General features: G+C 42.8%; 1 protein-coding gene across 1 annotated transcript; it reads left to right on the top strand.

Annotated features, from left to right (window-relative positions):
• The first annotated feature begins 92 nt into the window (after window positions 1–92).
• On the top strand, window positions 93–21,238 carry LOC132265792 (homeobox protein SIX6). The gene is given in 5 exon segments (XM_059766567.1): window positions 93–646; window positions 896–1,014; window positions 1,145–1,311; window positions 1,369–1,451; window positions 19,332–21,238. Coding segments are annotated over 5 exon segments (1,353 nt in total). The 5' UTR covers window positions 93–359; the 3' UTR covers window positions 20,029–21,238.
• The last annotated feature ends 887 nt before the right edge of the window (window positions 21,239–22,125 follow it).

Raw genomic sequence — 22,125 nt, 5'->3', positions numbered from 1 at the left:
CAATGGCATATTCTGGGCGTTCCTCGGCGCCGACCAGAGAGAGCTGCGACCTGAACAATGGCAAGTCAGTAGCTATTCGACGGTCTCACGGCGCGGGATACTCGCGCGCGCGATCTGCTCAAGCACCCAAGCGAACTGTCCGCGGCGATCGAGAGTGCGTGGTGATCAGGAGTGGCATCCGGTGTCGCAAAGTGAGCAAGATAATCATCCAGGGTGTCGACGGTGCCGTCTGTGGCGTCCCGAATGGGGGTGGGTGGCGGTGTGCGAGTCCGGGAGTGACTGTGGATCAAGAGTGTGATACGTGCACAGCTGGCAAGATAGCGCCCAACGGCCACACTCTGGCGGTGGTGCGTCCATCCATGGTGGTGCCGCCGGGTGGCAGTCCCCCGGCGGCCTCCGGCCACCCACAGCAGCCCCATCACATTGTGGCGCCCAGCCCTCTGTTCGCGCTGCCCACGCTCAACTTCACCGCCGCCCAGGTGGCCACGGTGTGCGAGACGCTGGAAGAGTCTGGTGACATTGAGCGCCTGGCCAGGTTCCTCTGGAGCCTACCCGTGGCGCACCCCACGGGCATCCGTGAGCTGGAGAACTCCGAGGCGGTGCTGCGAGCACGCGCCATCGTGGCCTACCACACCGGACACTTCCGGTGAGCGTTTGTCCTTCCTACTCCCTTTCAATACTCGCTTTCAACAGTTTGCTGTCCAGTGGTTCGCATTCCTCAAACGCAAATCTCTCACGCAAAATTCAACCAATTTCCCCATAAATCCTGTTTAATAGTCACTCACGAACATTGAAATCATTTCTGCGTATTCATCCCCAAATCTGTTCCCATTCGTTGTACAAAACATCTCCTCCTTTTATGCCAAAGAACATCATTACTTTTTCTCCTACATAGGGATCTGTATTCAATTCTGGAGAGGCACAAGTTTACAAAGGCATCCCATGGGAAATTGCAAGCCATGTGGCTCGAGGCGCACTATCATGAAGCGGAAAAATTAAGAGGTCGGCCTTTAGGTAATTTTGTTAGTTGACCAAAAAAGACAAGCCTTTGAAAATTGTCTGAAAAATTCCGAATCTATATTAGTTAATTCACCAGCATCGATATTCATACGCTCTAATCCAATTCCGCCGCCGCACTTTGCAGGACCCGTGGATAAATATCGGGTGCGGAAGAAATTCCCACTACCCAGAACGATCTGGGATGGTGAGCAGAAGACTCACTGTTTCAAGGAGCGCACGAGGAGCCTCCTTCGCGAGTGGTATCTCAACGATCCCTACCCGAATCCCAGCAAGAAACGTGATCTAGCCCAGGTAATAGCCTCGCACCCACATTCCACAGCCCACACTAACCCTCCCAAATCTCCGCAGGCGACTGGATTGACCCCAACGCAGGTTGGCAACTGGTTCAAGAATCGACGGCAACGAGATCGAGCGGCGGCGGCGAAAAATCGGTGAGTCTTGAGTTTGTTTTCTTGGGATTTGTGGTCACCCTCCCGTCAGAGGTAATCCCCCATAAATTATGTGGTTAGTAGAGTGTGGAAATCCCCAAGCACAGAGACCCTCTATTGATAGTGACAACAGATTTCGCAGCAGGGGCGCCTCATTATTTCCATTGTGCAGTCCTAAATGGTGTTTGGGACACATGCAATAAAAATATTTGTTGCTTTCCATTCCGAATACGGACAAAAAGGACGTGCATCACACTTTCGGAAAAATATTATTTATTGGCCTCTGCACTGGACGTCTCAATCGTTGTGGGTTTATTCTTAATTTCCCCGGCTCAAGCACGAAAAGAGTGAGACCAGAGTTGAGCTGGGCATAGGAAAAGATAGATGAGAGATTAATTCGACTCGTCGGTAGCGTTATAATCGACAAATTAATAGATTTTTACAAATGGATAGAGTTTTAAAAAGAACAAGAAATAAAGAATATTAAAAAAAATTTGAAAAAAACTCATTTTGTTTAATATTAAATAAACTTTACTATTGTTCAAATAAATTATAAGTTTAATATCTAAGTAAGTCTTGTCCTAAAATCAAAATCTTCATCTTTATCTACACAATTCCCGCGAGACAGTCTGTGTGGCTCCTGTTCCTTTTGGAACAAGAAGCTTGCGTGTCGAGTGTTCCTCTATCGCGAATAAAAATGGTTAAATTACACCTGAATATCAACGGGAAATGCGGCCGTGAGTAAGAAGGATTGTGGCTGGGAATCAAAACAGTGGAAATGTTTAATAATTGCAGATCAATAAATTTTGTGTGGCGCGCGCGTTAAAAGGAAATTGTACGGTTGGGTGTTTGTAAGTTTCTCGAGAGGAAGGCTCCGGCTTGAATTTATTATCAAACGATATCCACCGTGATGTCTTATTGCAAATAAATGTTTCAATACTAAAATATGATACACTGTGGCCGAAGGGAGAAGCTCCAATGCTGGCAGGGGAAGATTTATGGCTCATGGCGATGGTTTTAATCGTCCCGCCACTGGTCTCGTGCGTGTGGTCAGGCTTTTTGATGGAATAATCAAGACTGGGTCAGAGGCTGGCCCAGCTGGCTAATTATGGGACAAAAAACCCGCCCCCCGAAAAGCGTTTTGGGGGGTTTCGGGGGCTGAGATTTTCACTCTTTGCCACTATGATAATCCATGTGCTCTTCTGGCCTGTTTAACAATTCATCTTCGAAGCCACTCTTGGCCTATTTGTGTCAATATTTGAAGCTCTGCTCGGAGCTTTTTGGCCCCTCTGTCTATGTGGAAAAGCTCTCTGGGTCGCTGCTCATCCGCAACGCCATAAGCCATTGAAAACAGGAAATTGCTGCTGAACAATTTATTAGGCACAGAGGCGGCATAATGAATTATTGGTGGAAAAACATTTGTCGTATGGGGAAAAACGTTTCTAGTGTTTATCTCTCATTGGTAGGTTTTTCTATCACATAACACAACTCCCTATATTTGTTTAATTTGACCCTTTTTGCTGTGCGCGCATCTCATTTTTCTGACACATTCTCGACTGCACTTTGCAAACTTTAACACCTCCATTGCGGAACGTCATTTCCTCTTTACAAAATCCACCTTTTGATGCACTTTTCCTCCTCATCGCTCTTTCGCGCCGCGCGTTAATTCCGCATCAATGTGCCGAAGGATAAATTGTTGTGGAAGCAATGATGATGATTGTGTTACGTCTCCATCGCTCTCCCACCCTTCCCTTCTGACACCCATGATTAATTGACACACGATGGGGTTAATTATTAAAAATAAAATTACCGACTCTCTTCTCCTGATGCACTTCATATGGCAGCACTCAAGGGGCCGTCGGTAACTGTTGTTCAGCGATGAAAATGCAAAAGAAATTTCCCCTCTCTTTTGTTTGTTGCTTCAGAGGAAAAAGGTGCCAATTTATTAATGAATTCACAAAATTGAATCAACACCTGAATTATTGCGAAAAAAAACCCCCACATTAATTCACCATGTAAGCTCTCTTGCTGACTAAATATCTTTCAACACCTTTTTCGCAATTGTAGTGGAAATATTTGGTGCGTGTTTCTATCGGGAAAATTTTAATTGCCAACAAATTAGCCAGTGAATATATTCAATACGCCACTTAATGAGGATTTTATTGAACAATTTGCTGGGGCAATTAATAGACTTGCCAGAGCATTGTCCCCTCTGACTGCCGCGGCAGTGCGGAATGCTCTCGCGGCCCTGGACCGCGGAGTATGTAAGGAAATGGTCTCGCGGAGGCACACCTCGACTTCATTTAGGTGTCTGTCACTCGGATTGGCTTACACAGTCTCTCAGAAGGTCTGCAAATGATTGTGCGCCTATTTTGAGGGGGTCGTTCAGTGTCGAACAACTGAAACTCTCAATATTTATGAAGTTGTTGTACAGCACACAAGAATCTCTTTTTATTCCTCATCTTCCTCTCAATCGGCTTGCGTCTCTTGGCCGCTGGGAGTATTGCAACTCGATATGCAGGCACAGTTCGGCATCAAAAATAGTGGAGCAGTTTACAAAAAAAAAATCCTCATGGGATTTCTCATGGAAGACCTTCATGGGAAGACGTTTGAGAAGATTAACGTTGGACTGTCTGATGAAAATATCAGACTATCATACGAGATTCCCATAGATTTTCATAAGATATTCCCATGTTTGATCCAATTCACGAGGCAAAACGAACAAGTTTTTTTTTTATTAATACCAATAATTGTGCTCCAGTATTTTTACCACTGCAATTCAATATATTATTCCGTGCAGTTGAGGCGAGATCGAAGGCTTTTCACTCTTTCAATGTATACACAAGTACAATAAATCGATTTACTGGCTCTCGTGGAGTCGCGTTCTCTCTCAATTTTCATCTCCTGCAGTTTGATTTATGATCTGCGTTTCATTTCACCGGTAGTCACAATGATGAGTGTTTGATTATTATTGAGCACTCCAGCATCCCCTTTTTCTTCCCATCATCTTGGACAATTCCTCCAGTCTCTTCGGCGAATCTACTTGAAATGCAACACCGGGAGGCTTCTTGATGAGATTCACCATCGAAATTGTCATGTCTTTTGTCGCGCAGGGCTTTTTTATCGCCCCCAAACCTGGTGGTCAAGTTGTCTTAATTTAATTTTTTCAAGTCATATTGATGGGCAAATTGGTGGACAGAACTGCTAATCTGTCGCTGAAATTCTGCGTGATTTTCGAGGATGAAACACAATCCTTGACTCGTGTTCGCTACATTACGCTGTGCGTGTCTCAGTTCAGGTGGAAAATGATGTTGAGAGATCAGAATTTGAGCCTGAGACTCCCGGAGTTGCAGGCATATGGAAGATACCCATCGAAGATCATCTCCCATTTCGTCCATATCCATTTCATGTGGTCCAGTTTCGGTGAATGGGAGTGGAAAAATGCCAAAAGCCATTTTACACACTCGAGACTAGGGTGAAATTTCAGCAGACAAATCTATAAAAAAGTGCCCACAAGATACACTTCAACTCTGGATTCGAAGTGCGCGGTGAGCAATTTCTCAATATAACGTTGAAAAATACCTCATAACAATTCCAATTGAGCCCCAAACAAAGACACACAATAGTTCTTTATGTGATGGAAAAAATACTTTTCCAATTTTCCATGGAGAAAATTCCCAATGAAAGGCAGAGGACAGGCAATCTAATTGAGGGCACGAGAGGAAGAAATTGAACGTGCTAAAATGATTAATGAGGCAGTTGCGTGATGAAATTTGTCTCTAATCAACTCACAATACAATCTAATTCCCAACTCCACTGCATTTCATATCCCATCTTTATCTCCTAATGAGTTCCGATTTACTTGATTTATCTACATTTCCTATTCCACTGACCGTTTTTCTCCTGCCTCTTTTTCCCTCCTTCCTTCTGGAGTCGCCACGAGAGTCGTCTTTTTTGCATTGCTGGCCCAAAAATCGTCCTGAGGCTCTTCAGGTTGAATCGAGTGGCTGAGAAAGTCATCGTAAAAATGATTAGTTTGAGCTCGAGTGGCCAGACAAATAGAATTATCAATAAAGTTGCAAGTCACCCTGTCGTCTTGTTAGCCCGCAGAGCAAGACAGCATCTTTTTCACTCAAATTATTACTTCTTTCAATTGAATTGGAGGCACCCAGATTATTGTGATAATCATTCTGTTGGCGCCATTTAATCTTCGTCATTTCATTCAATTCCTTCTGCATCGATTGTCTCCCTGTTGGTTTCCCCATTTGTTTCTCTGTTTGCCAAGAGTGACCACATCGAGAGGATCTGACAGTCCTTGTGACCAAATGAATTGCTGGTTGCATCGAAGAACTATTAAGAGCCCCATTGAATAGACATCATTTCCTCGATACAGAAGCTCATCGAGACGATAAATTTCTTCTCATTGGAGTGTATTTATAAACATCTTAAGCGAACTCTTTCAAAAGTTGGATTTAAATGGATGGAATTTCTATTAGTGACGCAGTTCTCAAGTGTCATTCCTATGGTTGATGTGTGTGTGTTTGTGAGATTGAATATGAAGCATCTCAACGAGCTTATAAATTTCTCGGACCTTTGAACTGTTGAATGCAAATATTTGGTTAAAAACGTCTTTTCTCTCACTTCATTCAGCTGAAAATCAAAGTTTGGCCTGATTTTTGTGAAAAATCATCCACTATTTTCACGACAAACAACGACAAAAGTTCATTAGTCTTTCCACTCTTTTAAGGAAACTCTTCGAATTTGTCCCAATTGTACCAAGCAAATTAGCAGAGGAAATCAAAAAAGTTTTCTTGGCACTTCCATAGTCTCTAAAACTGTACGTCTCTCACCCTCACGGCCCGCAATCTTCATTAGTCAAGATTGTAATCGATGGCTGTCACAAAACCTCGTGTGTTTGTTCAACTTAACACAAACATATTTCATTTTACATACTTTCCTGGAGTGTGAGAGGCAAATTGAGTCTCCCGTAATGTTGTTCTTTGTGTCAAAAAATTTTTCCACCCATCATTTTCGTTGCAGACAGAAAAATGATTTGGTGAAAATCACCAGCTAATGATTGTGTGGCAATTTCCAGGCACTGTGTCAATGCTTGATTAGGTAGTCTTGGCGGTGTGGGTGGAAGTTTTCCACACCTTGAGATTGTTCTCATGGCGAGAAGGCTCAACGGGGTGTCCCTATTCTTGGTGCTGTCGTCAAAGGAATTCAATGATATTCCCCGCCAATTACTCTCTTGTCGATGGCAGCGAAGGCACTTGGCATTTTCCCTTTTTGTCAAAGGAAATCACACACTTGTAAATTACTTTGACTTGGTTCACGAGGTTTTGTTTCGAAGTTCAACGGATTATCTGCTACATAGTGGAAAATATTGATTTCCCAAGACGAAAAAAAAACCACCCAGACGTCACTTGTTATCAAATTTGTGAAATCTCGTCCGGCTAAGAGCCATAATTTGACGCCATGTGAAGAAGTGTCAGGCAAAAAGTAACGTACAATTGTGTCATGATTATTGAGTGCATTTGATACACACCGTCTGGCTTGTGTGACTTGGCAAAAATCGCGCGAATCGCGAGTGCATTTGCCAAGCAAATTTACAATGATGACAATGCGTTGACGATTTATTCCATTACGACAGGTTGGAGAGAAAATGTCCCATTGTTTTATTAAGGACAGTGAATTTGCAACTTCTTTCCCGCGTGTGTTTTCGGGTTAATTTGCGTGTGACGAAATGGCGCGAATTGCAAAGGTCCACAGAGAAGAGATTAATGATCAGTGGCGAGAAATCCTTTTGATTTCCTATCGACATCTCAAGTATAAAATTACATCTTTGTGCATGGATGATTCTCGGGATGCACCGAGTGAGAGAGATTGCTCCGTCTGTGGCTAAGTATCAAATTGCCATTAATTGACTCATTACGTCCAATCGGAATGGTTGGATAATCAATTCGATTTGCCTCACCACCAGAAGCTCAAGAGCATCAGCAGGAGGGAAATATCGTTCATAATTGAAAGAGATAGACACATATGATGAGATTCTCTTTGCAATTCAGCGATTAAAATTGATTTTCCTCTACCATCTTTTCTGGAGGATGTGTGTAAAAAGTGTGGTTTGGCATTGGAGATTGTTCCAGGTGTCGCCACTGTATCAAAATAGCATGTTGTGCAGGGTCCAAAAATAGCGCCGAGTATGTCTAAATTAATAAATTGCACCAGGGAAGGTGGGCAAGAGTCGAGGCGCGCAATTATGAAACAATAATTTATGTACTGCAAAGAGAGATGGATGATTTGTATAGTCCATGGGGCACTCTATCTCCCCATGTACCTTCCCAGCAGATTCCATTCTCTCACATATTGCATTTCGCTACTGCATTTCGCATTCGATTGAGTTGTTAAAGACGCTTTTTTGCACGCCATTCCCGCTTCTCGCGGCTCTCTGTCTTGCAAAACAGAGATATCAAGGAGGGCCGAACTCGACGGGAGGCACCCTTTGGGTTCTCGAGTTCAAGGGGACTGAATCCTCGGGAAATCGTGCACTTGAGCTGCGAGGAGCACATTAGATACGGGTTTGTCAGAGCGTATGTTGACTGTTAAGACGTTATAGGTGAGTTTGTAGCAGCCCTGCAAGGGCGATGCAACTGAACAAGGAGTTCAGGCTGTTTTTGACCGAATCTCCGAACACCAGCACAACATCCAAGCTTCAAATTAAACATGCAAACCTCATTTAATGCTCCTAAACGTGCACTTGCAGTGGATTGTTTGTGGTACTTCACGAGCGAGTATCGCGAGAGATTTTCCTGCTTCTGTGGCAAAATTAAGTCATAATACGTCGGCAACACCTTGCAAGAGAACAAACAAATGGTCGGCGGGGCGGCGGCCGGGGGAGGGCGCAAAGAATGGAATTGTAATGCACCCGAGAGATACTTTGATGATGGAAATAAACATTCTTAAGGTTCATGCGGTGCGGAACTGAACACGCCAATTCCACCTCAATAAACTCCAGCTTTTCCATCACTTTTTCTTCCCATCCGTGATGTCTTCATTCGTCGTAAAATTGCCCAAGTGAATCTCCCAAGAGAGTGATTAGAAAATAGCGCTGGAAATTAATTGAAACATCTTAACTCGATTAGCGTGCGCGAAGGGCTCAGGAGGGGAATTTCGGTGTCTCTGGTGAGTTCAAGGGCATAATACTCAGGTATTTCGGCAGCGACAAGAAATCGCGCCGAAACGCATCGCGATTTAGCGCCACAGATGACGCCAAATACCACAAATGCCATGCTCTTCTATTTCATCCTCCCCGTTTATTATCTTTATCGCGATATGGCCGCAGAATGCGAGGCGACGAGAGGCGGCAAAATTGCTTAACCCTCTCGTTTTGGCTTTGCATACATTTGTGCACCCCCACACCCTCGCCGACGAGTGCTTGTGTTTGCTGAGGACAATTCACTTTGAGGACAATTCTCGGGGCCCTTCGCAGAAATACACTCAGGAAAAACAACCGACTCTTCATTGAGCCGGAGGAAAACACACTCGAGCCGAATATGGGCATATTATACAAATTCTTATTCTGCAGAACACACCCTTTTACGCACTAAGTGGGCCTTTCAATTTATATTAAATCAACCACTCGCTCAAAAGGATGCTCTTTTCGCCAGAAGTGCCAGTGGGAGTCTAAGAGGCGCGCCAAGCTAATTTCTGACTCTAGAAAATGTGGTCAATAAAGAGACATATTTACTATAAGATAAGATATATGAATTCATATCTAATATAATGTGTTATTCTGACATCAGACATGATGGAAAAAACTCTTTTTTCTGGTTATTGAGGCATTATTCAGCCCATAATGCTCGATCAAGGGTTAATGTAAGACTTTTTTATATTGCCTGTAAATTTTGTCAAAATTAATCAATCCAAAAATTGCCGTATAAATATCCAGACATTGGAGACAAGCCCAAATCCAGCAGCAAGAAGTGTAATTCGACTCTGAAATACCCATTTTTTACCACTTCTACCCTCTGCCAATCTCACGGTTTTTCGAAGGCCCGTGAAAGCCCCCCAAAATGGAGTCAATACGGCGTAAATCGTCTCAAATTTCAGACTATTTAACCATCATCGAGCATCGGATTTTGATCTCTGACATTTTCGTCTCTTCTTTGTGATTTTTCTCCACTTCTTTTTTTTCTGCTCTGCACCATTTTGCCACTCGAGCCCCTTTTTGTGCACCACTTAATCTCCCTCATTCACATCCAACCATTTCCACCCACCGTGTGGCCACGGAATTATTACAAGGTAAACCGTCAAACTGCGCTGATGGAGTTGCACTTCCGAATTCCTCACCGATATGCCCATTGTTTTCGGCGGTCAGGCAATTTGCCAGTGATACAATTGAGAGAAAAAAAGCAGTCGGTTTGAAAAGGAAGATCATAAAGATTTTTAGTGCACTCAAATTGCCACTCTGTGTGCTTTTTTTATATTTAATCCTGGCGGAGTAATCAATTTAATTCGCCAACGCCCCGCGGCATGATCGATTCCGGCGGTTTTGTGACATAAATTTGTGCCATTTACTCCCCTTGTGCCGTCAGAAACCACATAGCAGTCATAATTTGGAGTGCAAAAGAGTGTGTTATTATGATGAGAATATTTTTGTGGGGTCCAATTACACATCCACCAGAGTGAATTCGCCTAATTCCACCACGCGAAGCAGGTGTTTAATCAATGAATTTAAAAATTTTATTTGTATATCGCTGAGGTAATGATGCCACATAAAAATCACAGAAACCGTCAATTTTCGTCATAATACATTAAAACTAGTGCTGCTGCGGAGGAGCATAAAAAAGGGCCGATTGTTATCTTGCCCCAATGGCAAGAAGCATTCATTCCAACTCGACGCGTTTCTGGTAATTTTTCCTCCCATGAGCCTGTCACATCCGTCACAACTTTTTTTCTCCTACCTTCACATCCACATTCAGCCAAAACATCTATTAGTCGAGATGGAATTATCAGCACATCAAGATCTCTCTTTTCACTTTGGCGCACTTTTAGTTCGCCCATCGCACAGGGTCCAATGCGAGGGCAATCATTAGGCCAGAGAGAAAAACGCGTAATAACAGCTATAAAGCGACAACTTTACACCTCATTTTGGTAAATAATTCGAGCGGAGAAATGAGCACGAAGAATCTCATGTCAGTATTGCTGTTGATGCCACAAAGTCACCCTCATTGTTTTTGCAAACTCTCTAAATACCGTCAATGTCTCGCTCATTGTTCTGACGAAAAATCCTCCCTTGAGCCCCTGAGTGACACATTTCAGCCCAGAGAGCACACACAATCCTAGCCACCCTCGAAGGATCTTCCGAGGAATGTGCTGAGCGAGGAAGAGAGCCGAAGTGGCGGTGCAATCATGTGAAGTTTCCAACCTAAGTCACAATGATTGCTCAATTAGTGAAAGTATATTTGAATATATTTCCAGTGACTATTGTGAAGAATATTTCAATCACTCTTTTTCGCACCCTCTTTATATTCTCTCCATGAAAATTCTCACAATGGCAGAAGCTTCTCTCAATCTTCTCCTATAGTCTATTAAATAATAAAGTGTCAGATGCTTTGGAAACAAAGAGAATCATATTTCAGAACATGTGCTGAGAGAGAGAGAAAGAGAGAGAGAGAGGAGAGTATTAGGAAAAGGTGACTTAATGCACTATAATCTTCTTCTGGACAAACAGCCCTTGTTTTCTCTTCCATCTACAAAGAAGCTTTTCTCCACCCCAAAAGAAAATATACATTCTCAACTTTTCTCAACAGATCCCAAAATCCCCCAAAGACTCTGTGAGTTCATGGGTGCGAATTTCTTGGAAAATTTGTACGTCTCTGAGAACCCCTTTTTGTCCCCTCCCCACAGCGGCGCAACATGATCAAAGGGCGCCCAAAAAAGGGGGTGGCGAAGTGACTCCCATCGTCTGCCATGTACTCTGTAATCTGCCTCTCACACCCACGCCAGCAGCACAGCTTCTGTGGGGCGACAATGAGCGCAAGTCCCGAATGCGCGTCGCACCTAATCATTCGCATCCGTCATTGATCGACAAGGTGATTCGCCAGAAGCACGCGATTTTTACCCCCAATTCGAGCCTCAAATTGCCAGGCAGAATTTCTGGCTGCCATCGAGAATGAAATTGAGAGTCTGAAGATCGAATTTCCATAAGATTTTCGTGGCAAATCACACGGAAAATTGAGAGGTAATGACACAGTGCGAATTCATGGGCTTAACCCTCTAACGTGTTTTGTCCCGCTGAAATATGAGTAATCAATGAAATCAATGTCCATCGGTTTATATAGAATGTTTTAGAGACGTTTTGTTGATGAATGTAAAAAAAAATCACGGATTCTAATAGCAGAGAGAAAATGCAAGGAATTTCCGTTGATTAATCATTTTATTCAAATCTGACTCTTCTTGGAAGTGTTAAGGATTTTTCTAGTAAAGTCTTCCACGGAAAAAATAGCATGGTATTTTTGTTGGTTTTTATGTCACAAATGTACATCGAGAATCCACAATTTTGGACTCTTCTTTGCTATGCAATTTGATGTGACAAAAAAAACAGGCTATTAAAGTACAAAAGTGACGCTCTTGACAGAACTGCAGTATCGCTATTTCACTTAAGCTCTCAATTACAGCACATTGTAAATATTGTAACACATTTAATGCGTGGCAATTGGTGCTTGGGTAATACGAAAAATGGTCACGTGTCACTTGGCTCAATGCGACTAACCCTCGAGTAAATCCGACGCGAGTGGGTGCGAAAGGCGCGCTGAATTGAAATAATATTAGAAAAATAAATATCGCAGCTCGCAAGATACTAATTGTCTAAACATAACATGCATCTTGGGCGCAAGGGGTGGAGTTCGGCGAGGGTGGAAATCCTTGGCTCGGATTTTCCCTGCACACACGGGCTCAAGTGTACACAGAGAAATGGGGATTGAATTTATCCCTCTATATTCCTCCTCCATGTGACAAATTGAGGGTAAACAGCGTGTAATTTGAATTGTTGCAGCATTGTCCTGCATGGAAATCGATTTGTATTGGGGGATGTTGAGCTTTCCCTTCTCAATTTTCCAACTCTATTTTCCGACCTCATCAAATGACAATGAAGTGCGGAAGAGAAAGTGCGGGGAAGGGTTTAACGTCGCCCTGAGAAGGCAATTTGTGAGGATTTTTTTTTCTTCTTCCTTTATAACATATAGAAAACTCGAGTGATTCTCCGAAACTCTTTCGACGTTCGGAATTTCTTTGTCTCCTTCAGTCGTTATTTGTGGAATTAAAATTTACAACAATATCTATTCTTTGCGTGATCAATTTGCAAATCAACCCTTTTGGCATTTCATGGTATAATTCAATAACGGCGAGTCACCCCTTTGGCAATTGAGATTTTTCTCCTTCGGCACTCTTTGGCAGGACGGAATTCTTGCGCGCTCAAGAGGGCAAAAAGTCACAGAGTAAATTAATTGAGAAGGCCACTAGAAATTGTGATAATGCGCGATGGGAAAATGTCTCAATTTGCATTCACACCGACCAGCTTTGGGTGCCACAATTACCATATGCGAAAATTCAGTGATACAGATTTCCACTCATGTCGAGACATGAGGAATGCCAATGGACCCTTTTTTGGCCCATCGACTCTCCGTCTCCAAGACGTTCCCTCATTAATGGCATTCCGAAAATCGAATGATACACATAAAATTTAATAGTTGAATAAGTAATTAATAACTTTTTCGCTCTCCCTTCGCCACATCCGCCTCGCTTATGCATGAGAATAGAATGTGAGGTATGCCAAAGACGGTCTCGCGAGCTCCTTTCTGGCTCTCTTGTCTCCGCGCGCATCGATTTTCCCCGCCATGGCGCGGAATCGCGTGAAATGTGTGTGGAAAGCGTGAAAAGTGCACAGCAGCTCCCCCGGACAACCCCAAAGTCACTCCAGCGAGAAACAAAGACGCGCGATGGTTGTGTGAATATCATTTTTTGCGATGTGTGCGCACTCTTTCTAAAATGAAGTCATTAGCGGCATTCTTTTGGTGTGCAATCAGAGGAATTCACATCTTCATGTATGTACATGTGTACTATCTGTTCTCCTTGGCTGCTCGCCGTGCTCAGTATTACACTATATCATCGCCCCGGCCGGCAGCCGCGCTCCCCCTGCGGCCAGGGACCATTCGCGCACACTGTATCCGTTATACATTCATTTTAATGCCCCGTGTTTATTATGACGGACAACGCATCGCGAATTCCGACAAAGTCCCAATGCTGCGGACGATCTTCTGGAACTGAAGTTCCTAAGCTCTTTACACTTCCGATTAATAGTTTCCGATCTGCGATGACATTGAACTAAAGTCTTCTTTTTCTGAGAATTTTCACAAAAATATTGGCTAAAGTAAGGGGTGATTTTTCATGCATGAATTTCATATTATTTTCCATAAAAATTCTGCGTGAAATGCAGACCTGTTTCGCACATTAAATTGGACTTTTCCACGATCCCCAAAATAGAGGATTTAGTAGAATATTATAACTTGCTGTGTAGTTAAACTTTTGCACTTATTAGCACAGTATATTTGCCGATGAGATTGTGTAATTTAGCATTAAATTTGCACCGAAGTTACACTTATAATCAAAAACTATCCAACAATCAGTGTAAATAGTGAAACTATAGTGTGACCAATAACATAATTTAGTGCATATTTCTCATATATGTCTACTAAATAGTCAAATTATAGATTACTGACAATAGCAAGTGTAATTCAAGAAATTGCCCTTCCTACCTTACTAATTAACTGATTATCAGGTTTGCAGTATGCAAACAAACACCTCGAAATGATGGTTTCACTTTTCAAAGCATTGGTTGCAAATTAATGAGAAATTCCGTGCAATAATCGATCCATGTTGGATATAATTTTGCCTGAAAATTGCAGCATTATTTATAGCACCTGACACTGTGTGTCGTTGCATTCCGGTGGCAATTTATCTACCTGCGGAATCACATCGAAATTGAATGATTTTTTTTCATGACGCCTCGCAGCGTCTCAATTCCAGGAGCGCGGCAAAATTGTGTGTGCGCCATTCGCGGCGCAAAAAGAGGACTTTAATCGGTCAATTGCAGAAGCGAGAAGTATAATGCACAAAAATGTGACAAGTTGAGGTGGGATTGAGACAAAAAGCGCAATTTCTTCTGACACAGACAGATGAATTACTCTTTACCAGCGATTAAATAGCAGCGTGAGTGAATTTTTCACCTAAACCAGGGTTGGTTTGGGGTCACAATTTCAAGAATATTGTTGGTCAGTGTTGAGCTGGAAAAGTGTGCAAAAACTCACAGATATTTCACCCTAATCACCGTGAAATGTGATGTTAAAATTGACACAGAGCCTTTGGCAAAATCACAACTAGATCCGGAGGACAATGCCGTCCCTGGACTCTTTCTTGCGCCCTTCTCGCGTCATTCCGCCAGCAAAATGGAACGGGAAGGTGAAGAAGAGAGAGAAAAGCTCATGTATGTTTGCAAACGACAAGCGGCGCCTTTGTTCACAGGTGATTTATCACTAATTATCTGTCTCAATTTATATTCTCCTGGAAGCATAGGACTATGTTGTTACACCTAAAAACAGACAAGGAGGCAACATTGACGCAATCGATTGAGGTAGAGACAAAAAGGCTGGGAGGAAGAGCCAACGACATTAACAAATTAACAACAAATCGTCACTAGAAGTGTCGTGAACAATATAAATGATCCGCGGCAGGGTCATTGAGATGGAAAGTCATCTTTGGAGTGTAATTTTAGAACGCACTTGCACAAGAGTTGACGTCGAATTCATCAACTGTCTCTGGGTTTTTCCGTATTGAAATTGAGAGTTTCAAATTTATTACATAACCTAAAAAAGCAATAAAATTCATTTATCTAAGCAAAATAATTTATAAAAGTTGCTTCAATTTGTTAAAAGAGAAGCATTTGCAGGAATTTCATGAAGTTCATGCCCTGCAACGCGTAGGCTTATCTTTCCTCAAACTCCAGCTAATCTGTCTCCCGCCTAATAGTCCCAAAACGTCGCCTGGGCGTCTTCAAGATGCCACTCTTCTCGGGACTTTGGAGTGCACAATAAACTGAAACGACAAGCGAAATGCACTCCTGACAGGATTTACCAATGGCATTCCATGTGACATTTGGTGACTTGCTGCATAGTCTTGTGCAAATAGGGAAGCCATAGTCGCGGTGGAATTTTCGTCACACATTTTCACACCCAATCGTCAGCGCAGAAGACAATCGCTGGTGGCAAATGTGTGTACATAAAATCCCCCAAAATGCCACATTAAACATCGCACAGTTTTCCCTGGGAGAAAACCCCTTCGAAGCCCCCAGGCTGTGTGGCTTCAACCCCTTTGCCGGCACCCTCGCGGGCAAATAAATTCGATTATCATTATTTACGCTACGTATTTCACACTGATGAAAGCCAGCAGAGATACTCTCTGTGCTGGTTGTTAATCAGTCGGTGAATTCTGCGGAATCTCCTGTGGCGGTAGAGATTTAATAAAGTCCATGATATTGGCAGGAAATTCTCTCTCTCTCTCTTCTGTCGTCACAGGAAAGTTTTCACTCTCAGACACTCTTGTCCCAGTGTAGAAAAAAGCCCACAAATGGACTGAAGATTATACTTTTTTAGGGATGAAAATCAGATCCAGGAAAAATGGATTTATTTTGGTGTGCTTTGTTTGATAGGAGATTAATATTTTAGTGAGTTTTTCAATTTAACTGGTAAAAAAATAGAATTACCCATTTTTTGTTTGGCATATAATCTATTGATGGAGCAGTTAAAAAAAAAGATCACTTTAATGGTTAAAATGGGAATTTTCCATGGAGTAAAATATGTAAATTTCTGAACTGAAACTTCCTTATAGATTCCCGAATATGATTTCCACCATATTTCCTCGAGATTGCATCCCTGAATTTGCTGTTCTCATCAAAGAATCGAAGGGAATGTGGCAAGGCAAATAAGATTCAAAGTCCCTGGAGGTTTATGTCGTCCTGGAAAGAATATTGAATTGATTCTTGAGGGCTCCAGTGCTGTGTGGCAATCGAGGGACGCGCGCAGGAGACGCAAGGATAGAACCCAGGGATATTGTATATTAAGTTAATAATTTCTGGAGTTGTGCACTGACACACAACGGAACAAAAATCTTAAGAGGGGGAAAGAGAGAGAGAGAGAGTCTGACAAATGACAATTTGTCCTGCCATGCGAAAGGATTTGGAATTGTGCCCCGAGGACACTGTTTACATGATACACAATTCCACGGCGCGCCAGTCTTCGGGGCAATGAATGCCTATTAAGTGAGTCTGGGTCGGAAAAATGATTTTTCCCATTTAAACTCCAACTAGTTAGTATGCCAATTTTTCAGAGGGTCTCGCACGAAACCTCACAATGCTTAATTCCATTTGCCATCGTTCGCCGGGAACTCGATTATGGAGTGCATTTGATTGGGGAGGGAAAATGGTTTCTCTCGTTGCGTGCATGATGCCAAGATCAAAAAGGGTTGCAGTTAATAATTCAGCAGTTCCAGAGCTTCACGGTGAGATTTGATGCGATAATGATCCCCTTCGGCTCACATCCTTGCATGGTGCTGACAATTGTCCTGACAATTGATACATCGCGCCGAGGGGACGGAAAATTCTTGCCGCTTTTCCTTCCTCCGCCCAATATATTCACTTTGCTATTGTTCCACACAATTTTTTCATCGAGATCCCTTTTAGCATGTTGATATTGTCAATTTTCCCGAAAGCGCCGGGGAGAGGAAGAGAGAGAGAAGAAATGGAAAAGGAGGCCAAAAGAAGCATGATTTTAAGGGTGGTCAATAAATATTTGTCTATTTGCTCTTTCATTCTTCACTCAAAATGATGACGATGGAGAAATACCTAGATAAATATTTATTAAAAATAATATTTTATTCATGAAATAGTTGAGATGGTGTGTGAGAAAAAAAGGCCTAAAAGGTGGCTTCAGCTGCCACTAAAGTGGTATTTTTGTACAAGCAGTTGAAGATCGAGTATATTTGGTATAAATAAGACACTCACGGAGGCTCTCATCTTCGATAAACTCCATTTAAGTCGCTTTTACTGCTTTAGAGGCCTCTCAGATCACTCAAGACAATCATAGAGGGAATCAGTTTTCATAAAAGAACATTTGCAAACGTCTTTTTGCATAACAGTAACAAGACAATTAACGAATTTTAATGGTGAAAACACAGCATTTGTAATTTGTAATTTGTCCGCGATCATCTCTTTCTTCCCCTCGCGTTTCGTGTATTTTCCTTCCTACTTTGTCAGCGTCTGACTCTGACATGTCGAGACAGCCACTGTGCGAGTAGGAAGGAAAATACACGAAACGCGAGGGGAAGAAAGAGATGATCGCGGACAAATTACAAATTACAAATGCTGTGTTTTCACCATAAGCGTTCAATAAACTCACAAAAATCTGCAAATAATTGCAGCTTGCTAAGAAATCGACCAGGAAACACATAAGGAAAGGCTTTCATGAGAATCAATAGAAATCCTGGATTTAACAAAGAAGCCAATCATTACCAAATTGAGGAGGAATGATACATGCGTGCACAAATGCAAGTTCTTCTGTAAACAACCGCTTGACGCCACACTGAAGGGTATTTACTTAAATTTGGTAACACAACAAGTTGAAAATGAGCATTAATTGATTTGTGGTGAATGGAAAAACTGTCTTGGGTGGGCGAAAGTCTCCTTCTGCGTTACTCCGTCGGATGTTTATTTATGGAAGTCAAATTCAAAATGCTTCGCCATGGAAAACTCGATACTAATATGTCAACTCAAGTTCGTATTTCTATCCAAATACGATGGGAATCCTCTTTTGCATTCACATCTCCGCGTGTTTACCGTTGAGCATTTTCTCAATGGATTTCCGTGGAAGTGTATATTCTGCAGGAGTTTCTCTATATATGGAAAATCTGCAACTTCTTCTCACGCTTCGCCACCCTCTTCAATCAGTGGGAGATTTATCTCTGGGGCTGTGTGGAAAAGGGAGAAAATTGTAACGATATCCAATTGACATCTAATCAATCACATTGGAGGAAATCTCATCGCAATTGTGCAAGTTTGTGATCATAGATTTTCTCTATGTGTCGCTCAAGTTTCCGTGTCAAAGTCGATTCAATGCAAATAGAGAGGAATTTTCGGGGCGAATTGAGACAAAATGAAATCAAGCGACACTCATTCGATTAGGCTCAATCTCATTGGCTTCATCATCAAGCTCAAACCCACACTTTGCAAGCGGACAGAGGAAAAACAACGAGCAAATTGGCAGGCAGTTTCGATGCTGAGAATAATGAGATCAAAACCAAAGCCTATTTTCAAACATCAACCAACTCACAATCCGCCTCGACAACTTTCCTCCAACTCGATATTACTTTTTTTCTGCCCCCGACTTTTGGATAAACTCAATTTTTTCTCACTCACACCACGTGAATTTCTTTGTTGGCGAGGATTTGGCCAAGGATGCGCCAGAGAAATGCAATTTCAATTCAATTTTGCACATAGAAGGATAATAATTCAGACATTCACTATGCGCGCGTCATCGTTGATGTTGTAATTAATGTAGTGACCACAAATTTCCCAATAATACAGCTTTATCGCCATTTAGGGAAACTGATTTTCTGCATATGGAATTTTAGTTAGTAATTTGCTAGATGAGATATGGAAAGCCGTGCGTAATGGGGCTATTATTGACTTAATTTATGCGCAGGTGTAATTAAATGTTAGGCTTGATCTCTCGCGATTATTCAGTCATTTTAATCATCTTTCCATCACTGCAGAATGCAGCAGCCGCCGCTGTCCAGCTCTGGCGCCACGTCGCTGCCGCCGCGGCGCGCCGATGCGGCGCTCTCGCCGGCGCCGTCGGACGACTCGGACTCGGATATCTCGCTCGGCACGCACTCGCCGGTGCCGAGCAGCATGTCGATGCAGCACAGCCCTGGATCAGGATCGGGCGGCGGAAACGATCGCGAGGAGCGGCTGGAGGAGCGCGAGAAGGACCTCAGCAGATCCTTCTCGGCTCTCAACTCCTTCCGCTTTGATGTTCACTCACCTGCGACGATGGCTGGTGAGTAAGTTTGTCTGAGAATTGGGATCAGTTTGACTTAATGGACTTCGTTAGGTGCGTTCACGAGCCGCTTCTTGCCCACTCTGCCTTATCGCCTGGGGGAGAATTCTCCGCCCATCGGCTCCCACTCGCCACCCATCGGCATGCCGCCCCACCTGCCCCTGCAGCCCACGGTCCTGCGGCCGCAACCGCACTTGCCCGGCCTGCATCACCAGCTGAACGGCTCGCCGGCGCCCCTGTCGCCGCTGCGCATCCGCGTGAGCTCGCCGGGCCGCATCAATGCCACCGAATTGGGCGCCGCGGCGATGGGCATCTCGGACGCCGGCATCATCCGGATAGCGCCCCCCACCGGCCCGCCGCTCCTCCACCGGCCCTTCTCGCCGTCGCCGCAGCCGAAGGACGTGTCATGATGGAGCGCGCCGCCGCGGAGCACACCTCCTCTCGAGGGCTTTCACAGGCCGTAGGACTGTCCGTCGGAAATCCCCTCCGCCAGTCAATTACTGGGCACCGCACGAGACTGCAGAGCGTCATCTTAGCGGCTTCTGTAAGTGTAGTGTTAGTGAATTAAAGAGCCTCCCAACGTCTCAGCTTCTCGCAGAGCATCGTTATCCATCTGATATGAGAATAATCTGCCATCTGAGATGATAATGAAGACATAAAACATCTCTCAACGTGAGAAGCAAGAGTCCGAGCGCCATTTTTAACCAATTCCCCGGCATGTGAGTGCAATTAAGGCAACATTGGCAAGAGGAGCACACAAAATTTTCAGGTGAACGCCAGAAGAAGGGAAATTACATTTAATAGATATTATACATTTAATAAAAAAAAAAATTTTATTTGATGCAACTGCGCTCAATGACGAATGTTAAATATGGGAAAGAGAGAGAGAGGAAAAGCGACGCAATTGCATTCGACGCAAACACATAAAATTTTATTGTAGTAAAATTAATTTTTACTCAAATGACTCATTGGAAAATATGCGTCATGTTAATTGCCCGCCATGCTTGCGACTGTTGAATTAATTAAGGCAAACATTTCGACAGAGATGCACTCAATGCTTCTCCAATCTTCAACTTGATCATGCCCAATTATGAGGAGGCGCAGACTTTGCGCGTGGATTTGAGACAGTCTTCAGCCCTACGATTTGCGAGAACTTCAACTCAGTCTCGACGACCTGTAAATAAGGAGATTCACAGAGAATGAATAGGAGTGGAGGGTATTTACAAAAGAAAAAACAGTAAACGTATTGAGATGATGAAAATGCAATTTTTAGGATGCACAATGTAAAGTTATACCTTTTGGTCCATGGCCAAATCAAAAAAAAAAGAACAGTGAATCTCTCACTATTTCGCGTGAGCGCGAGTAATAAAACAAGGAATTATGTGACATGAGGCAAGAATTACTGCGTTTCTAAACAGTGGAGAAGAAGAATTAACTTGAGTATAAGAGTGAATAAATGAGTCCCTCAGTCTTTTAATTAAAAAATTGTATGTTAATTAAATTAATATATATTATATTATTGAAGAATGGAATTAAGATGATGTAAGAAGTGGATATTGATGAAGCTGATGAGCATAAAGTAATAGAATGTATAAATAAAATGGAATAATTGAAATTCACAAGCAACCAAATGACTTTTATCTTCATTAATTTGGCTGAATGATGAGAAAAAAAACATATTTTTTATCAATCTTTTACTTTAGATGTAATTATTATTATTCAATTATTGCCACAGCTGACAGTGCGTGCATGCCAAGACAATTGCCGCGTACATATTCACCCATTCAGAGGCGAATGATGAGACTTCTGCACCCTCCAATTTGTGTCCTTGTTTGAAAGAGAAACTCTTAATTAGCGAATGGCGTCACTCAACCTGAGACTCATCACTGCGCCACCCCGAGTGGGCGGCTAATCAACTTACCCGCCACCCACGGGCGACCTCGCGACCCCTCGAGCGATCATTATGAGATAATGCCGCCGTAATTATAGATCGAGCCCGAAACTGGCGCGCGAGCGTGTGTGCGAAATTAACAAATTGCCACCCAGAGTGGGTGGGAAAAAGCGCCATGTCACAACTGGTTAATAAATTCCCGGGGAGAGAAGCAGGAAATTTTTGTGAAAAAGAAATATTAGTGTCATTGAAGATTAATTGTAATTGTTTGCTCTTTTTATCGTAATTTCCCTCGTGCATGTTTTCACCTCTTTCTACACATTCATCATTTGTCACAGCGTTCTAGAGGTAATTTTCTCTGGCAGTTTGTGAAAAGTCATTGCTGGAAATGTGATACAATCGTGGTATGGATTTGTAACACTGGAACTGAGTACAGTTTTAATTTTCAACATTGATTCAGACATTCAACCATTCATTCTTGAATAAAATTTGAGCTGTTATTGTGAGAAATGCAAAATCTGGAGCATAACTAAAGATTTGAACTCTCAAACTAACTAAAAGTACAAAGAAGTAACGAAGAAAGCTGTGAAATAACTTTTAAACTCTTGAATTTTAG

Source organism: Phlebotomus argentipes, unplaced genomic scaffold (assembly GCF_947086385.1).
Source record: "Phlebotomus argentipes unplaced genomic scaffold, Phlebotomus argentipes genome assembly contig_5, whole genome shotgun sequence".
Classification (NCBI taxonomy): domain Eukaryota; kingdom Metazoa; phylum Arthropoda; class Insecta; order Diptera; family Psychodidae; genus Phlebotomus; species Phlebotomus argentipes.
The sequence above is the reverse complement of the archived record's forward strand: the minus strand, read 5'-3'. Positions and strand labels throughout refer to the sequence as shown.